This window comes from Cavia porcellus, unplaced genomic scaffold (genome assembly GCF_034190915.1).
Source record: "Cavia porcellus strain 051 isolate PalLab524CR breed Dunkin Hartley unplaced genomic scaffold, mCavPor4.1 scaffold_6, whole genome shotgun sequence".
Taxonomy (NCBI): Eukaryota; Metazoa; Chordata; class Mammalia; order Rodentia; family Caviidae; genus Cavia; species Cavia porcellus.
Genome location: NW_026947489.1, coordinates 41928939 through 41934938, shown reverse-complemented (window position 1 = coordinate 41934938; position 6000 = coordinate 41928939). Strand labels below are relative to the sequence as shown.

At 41.2% G+C, this 6000-nt stretch overlaps 1 protein-coding gene across 1 annotated transcript in view; it reads left to right on the top strand.

Annotated features, from left to right (window-relative positions):
* The first annotated feature begins 373 nt into the window (after positions 1-373).
* The window catches only part of LOC100726039 (ATP-dependent translocase ABCB1-like), an 86426-nt gene continuing 80799 nt past the window's right edge, over positions 374-6000 (top strand). The window contains exons 1-3 of the mRNA XM_063250520.1: positions 374-693; positions 1052-1119; positions 4665-4704. Coding sequence (XP_063106590.1) covers positions 1058-1119; positions 4665-4704 — 102 coding nt within the window. The 5' untranslated portion in view covers positions 374-693; positions 1052-1057. The remainder of the gene's footprint in view (positions 694-1051; positions 1120-4664; positions 4705-6000) is intronic.

Genomic DNA, 6000 nt, shown 5'->3' with positions numbered 1-6000 from the left:
AAAATACCATTTCTACCTAGAAAGGTCTACGATGATTCACATATCAAAAATCTTCCTTTATAAATTTTCTATTTATCATTTTAAAAGTTGCACAGATTTACCCCAGAAACTCTCAGGTGCATTGATGACAGACTTGTAGAATGATTCTCCTGGCCCTCTCCTCCCTGCTGCTGGGAAAGAGGGTTTTACTACAAAAAGGAAAGGTCTAGGGTTGCTTTATTAACTGTATTAGATGTGGTGCCCGCCAGGAGCACCCTTCCCCACCTGCGACCCAGGGAGTCTTCTTGTGTCTGCACTGGATAAACTTGGACCGACGGGAACCTGTGTGGACCTGTGGAGTGCACCCGAGTTGTGCACTGATGATTCAGGCGAGGCGCGCTTCTCCGCTTTCGCTGGCAGAGGGGGCCACAGAAACTAGAAGGCCCCTCCGGAAATCCAACCTTGGGGCGACTTCCCCAGCCTGGAAGCTGGCAAGGGCGGGGGCGGCCCGGGGCCTGGCTGAGCGCCGGAGGCCCGCCCAGGGCGGGGACTGCTCACGTCCGCTCCTTTCCCGGCGCTCGAGGACGGCGGCGGCCCCACGGCGCAGGCACGGTGCGCATCCGCCGAGCGAGGCGCGGTGAGCTCGGAGTCTCCGCTTCCCCAGCCCCGAGTTGGTGGTTAGCTGAGTGCGCGGAAGTTAGGACCCTCCCCGAGGTGGGTCTGTGCGGCTCCCGACCCGGACGGGCTCCCCCTGACGGTGCGGGGTGCAGGGTGCGGGACGTCCCCTCGCAGCCCCGGGGTGGCGCGGGACGCGCCCTCCTGTCCCCGCGGAGGCTCCCGAGCAGCGCTTCCCTCCCGCCCGGCCGCCCGCATCGTTTTAATGCTCCGGGATGCGGCGGGCGGCGGTGGAGGGCGAAAGCCCGGCCCGTGCGAAGGCGCCGCGAGGGCACCGCGGGGACCCGGCGGGGTCCTGCCCCAGCGTCCGCGGGCGCACGCTCGCTCCTGGGCGCTGGGGGAGCGGGGCGCAGGGTCTCTCCTGACCCCTGCAGCTTGCGCTCTGGTTTCTCCACAGGTCACCATGGATCAGGAAGAGGACTCGGGTGGAAAAGCGGGGAAGAACTTGAAGCTGGGAAAGAAGAGGTAGCGGCTTTATTTCGCTTTCATAGTTTACATTGCGTGAGGGATTGGGGCCGTTTGTTTCTAGTTCTAGTGAAGATATAAACGATGGCCGATGAGAATGGTTGTTGAATTTGAAATCATTTAGACCGCTGGGTACAGCTGGTCCATCCTCCCTGGGTCTTGGTGAGGTCTTCCGCAGTTTTCTGGCCCCAGACAGGCGAGGCGTTATCGTCTGCTTTACGAGTAGTGTTAGTCGTGGACCCTGATCTTTGCTCTGTGGTCCAGAGCTGCATAAACGTGACGTGTTTGTGGAGATGCAGAATACAGAAGACCAAAACTACGTTGAAATCGTTATTATTTCATTTTAGCTGGAAATGAAGCAGTTGCTAATAGAGCAACAGAGGAAATACTTTTCTTAAGTAAATTTTGATCGCAGTATACATAGATTTTAATTTTATAGGTTCATTGATAATAGAAAATTGTAATGTACACTGTAAGATAAAAACATGCTAGTAAATATATTATTAGAATTAGAAACCAAGCTTTTCAATGTGAAAGAAAAAATACGAAGTAGAAATCAAATAAGTATGGTTTCTTTTCAGTCCACTAAAAAGGACATTAGAAAGAAGTATTCTTTAGACAAACGGCCACAGAGAAGAAGGTGGCTTCAAACAGGTCTCAAAGGAAGCCCAAAGCAAGAAAGTGGATTTGAGTGGAGTGGATGCAGGAGCAGGGTCTTGAAGGGGTCTATCCTGGCCAAGTCCAAGACAAACTGAGCATAAAGGAAAATAATAGCCACAATTTACTGTAAGATAGTGAGTACAATACAATTGAGGTTTCTGTGAAAATACTGTGAGTAAAAGGAAACTGAAAGAATGTGACAGGTAGAGAAAATAAAGGAATATTTTCACAGAACAATTCTTCTGTCATGTGGAAGTTGCGCTGTTGTACTGTGAACCCTTGATTTAGGCACTCAGTGTGTTCTGAGGGCTGCTTGTAACTTGAGTTGTGGACTGAAGGCTGCAGCTCCTCTACACAGCCTTTTCTCTCTCCCATATACAGGCAGATCTTAGTGTCCTTAGAGAGACACTGGCCCAGGATGTCTCACTTAACCCCATACAGGAAAGGATGTTGGAATGTTCCTTTGAGAACTCCGCAAGGGTTAAATCTGTATCTGAGACCATCTGGAAGCGCAGCCTGCAGAGATTTGGGTCATAATACAAGACTTTAGTCCTAAGTTAACACTAAAATTCTGGTCATAACCCAAATTGTTCATATGAGAGTCTACTATAATTGTTTCAGACATGTACTGTCAGTTGATCCTAAACTGTTCAGAGAAAACTTACACCTAATAATTAGCTCTACAATTTTTACTAATGTGAAGAAGAAAATGTGATTTTCTCATGAGAAAATTTACAGTTAGCACTTCCAGCTCATGGTAAGACTTATGTGCAGAAAGAGACCAGGAAGCTACTCAGTGTGTGATAGGATTTGAGTATACAACACCATATAGACAGCCTGCATCCAAAAATATTTAAAAATTTTTATTTTTATTAGTACATGTTCACAGTACCTAATGATTACACTCATGGGGAATTGGTACATGTACAGAATATATCTCAATTCTTTTATCTTTCCTTTCTCATTTTTTAATTTTTGCCAGCATCAGATTCATTTCTTTGTAAGTTTTTATCAAATTATCATAGTATGTAAGGTGAATCCAAATAGGCTTCTAAACTGGTGCTATATAATAGAAATATAATGGTAATCATATTTATAATTTAAAATACTCTGAAATGAATATTAGAAATGAAAAGTAATGGGAAATGGTAATGAAGATTGTTACTGCACGTATCTTTATTTTTATAATTGACCTCCAAACATTTTCAAACTAGAGATTTTTTGGTAAGTACTTACTAAATTGTGCTCATTATGATTTATCTTATTTCCTTTTTGTGATCCTGGGGTCCAACATTGGATCTTGTGTGCTGCACAAATGTTTCTCTGTTGCTGGCTTCATCACCACTGATGTTAGTCTGTTACTAACACTATATTTTAGCATAAGAGTGTGCTATGCTAGTAGGCAGTGGTAGGAGAGTAGTATTTTCTGGAGTATCTGTGTTTGAAAAAAAAAACCTGTTAGAATGACATTTGACAAGTAGTTTGCCTTTGTAGGCTTTGTGTTTCCTGCTGATGAGGATCAGTGAAAAAATCTAGGAGGTGTGAGAGCCCTGTGAAAGTATATTCCCCGCAGTTCAGCGCAGTATCTCACAAAGTGGAGGTCACGCAGTACAGCTTGGTTGCTGTTCAGGGAGCAGACTCTGCAGTTTACATCTTATCTTTATTCCAGCCGTTGGACCTTGGACAAGTTAACTTTCTCTGTTCTTCTGAAATTTTCTCATCTCTAAAAGGACAAAAATGTGCCTTTCTCAGAGTTGTTTACAAATAATGTACGGGAAGAGCTTTCTTTAGCTGCTGCCTAAAATGTAAGCTCTTCAAAATAGCTTCAGTTTTAGAAAACTAGTGAAATAACTGCTTCAGAGCTCAAACTGAGTCACTTATGGCCGTTTCCCTCTGATCCTGGGATATGCCTGTACTAGGAATAGACTGGCACTAGACCTGAAATTCTTGCACAGTTCCATAGATTTAACATCACTCCAAAGCCAAAAGGAATAAGCCGTAATTTTTTTTCTTTAGAATTCTCTTAACCTCTTCAGACCTCATTTAATGTAAACAACAAAGACAAAGATGAATTTAAATTCTGTGCAGAAAGTAGTGCTGCTCTTTCCTAAAGTGGTCTTTTTTTATATGTATGGGAAATGAGGCTGGAGGGCTCTGATTAGTTTGTGTTCACATCTTTGGTGACAGTTACATGCAGTGGGTTACTGAATTATAATAATTTGAATCTGGGTTCAAATAATAGTTGGCCTTTTTATAGCTCAGGGCCACTTTTCCCCATTTTACAGAATGTCTTTCCTCAGTCATGGCTTTTCTAGATAGCATTTATTTCCATAATGGTCTTCTTTGGGCTCTAGACATCCTTTCAAAATTAGATTTTCTCACAAGTGATTTAATTAGTTTTTATCTTAAACTAATGATGCCAAAGAGCTGTGCTCCATTAGTAGGCTAGTAGATTAAGGATAATACTTAGCCTTAATAATTACCTTGATGGAAATGAAACAGATTGATTTCTGGGACCATGAATATTTTCCCACTTGTAATAAAAATAAGAAAATATTTTTAGCATGTATTTTTGTAATTAGCAGAGATACGCTTTGTATATTCATCATCAAAATTTAGAAAAAGCTAAGACACAAGGAAGAAAATAATTTTCTAGAAATTCTTATACCTAGTAATAACCACATATGCAGATTTCTTATATATATGTAAACCTACTTATATTTAAAGTTCATAAATAATACTTTACTAATAGATTGTTTTTACCAAATAGTATATTATGGGCATGTTTTTTGTTTTTATATAATATGGTCTATAAATTACTTTGTTAATATAAAGTTTTTCTGTAATTTTTAATATTTTCAATGATTCATTTCTTATTTTTTCAGTAAAAAGGAAAAGAAACCAACTGTCAGTATGTTTGCAATGGTGAGTTTTGAATTTACTTACTATGCAGAAAATTTTGAAAATTCAACTTCTACTTCATGGAAAAGAGACATTTTACCTGTATGATAGTTTCTTAAAGAGTATGATAATGGGAATCCAAAATGAATTGGATTTAGCTTATTTCCAGTGAAATGCTCCTCATAACTTGCCATGAGAGTTACAACCCAACAACCATCACTCCTGATGCATATTTTAGCATTCTTCTGATGAATTATATTGCCTGTAGTCTGTTGCCTAGAAAAGTATTTTCCTGGGAATGATCTTTGTTATCTTGATAGAAGTTGCTACATTTCTTGCTGTCTTAAGTGGCTCTGAAATTCTGGCGTATTCTAGGTCAAAGTCTCAAGTTTCTATTATAATAAAAGATAGGAGAGGATTATTTATTACTGGGACATAGTCTATGTCCATTTTCCTCTGTGTTGAAAGTTGAAAGTCTAGTAGTTGAAAACCTTAATTTCATTTTCTAGGTCCATGGTGGTTGCTTAGAAGTTTTCCTTTGAGCTCTACTTGGGGTAGCCCAGAGATTTAATAGATGAGGGTGGTTATTGATGCTCTATCTCTCTACCTGAATCCTTACTTCCTTTTTACTAAGTGAATAAAGTTACATGGATTTAAGTGAACTGTCTAGGTGAACTGTTCTAGGGACGAGGGAACCAATTAACTCGTGCAGCACACCCCTTTATTTCACTCATTAACATATTAGACATCTTTTTCAATGGTGAGAAGTGCTTAGGCAATCACGGAAATAGATTTTAGTAAATTGAGTATAAAAGTGGGTGCAGAGAGGGAAAACCACCCCTGTGACCTTGGCACAGAGAACTCTGTGGTTAGCTGACATCCTCTTCACCTTCCTGTGCTGCCGTGACTTTACCACCGCACTTGGTCTGACATTGCTTCCTGTGCACTGTCAGACTTCTCAGAGTGCTCAGTCATTCACAGAAGGACAGTTTGAACAGACGAGTGACAGGGCTTAAGATTACTTAGATTAGTATGTTCTTGCACAGAAAAGGTTTTTTTAAATATATCAGACTTGTTTGTTTAAATATTTTGAGAAGAAAACATTGGTCTTTTGTAGATTTGTGTTTGTTTTTGTGAGTATGTGTGCTGGGGATTGAACCTGGGGCCTCACACCTGCTAAGCACACACTGTTATCACCGAGCTATACCTCCAGGCCTAGACTTTAGTTTTTGCTATTAAAGGTTAAAATTTTTAAACCTAAGGATTTGCTTTAGAAAATATAGTATAACAAGCCACAAAGGAACACAGATCCAGAGTTTG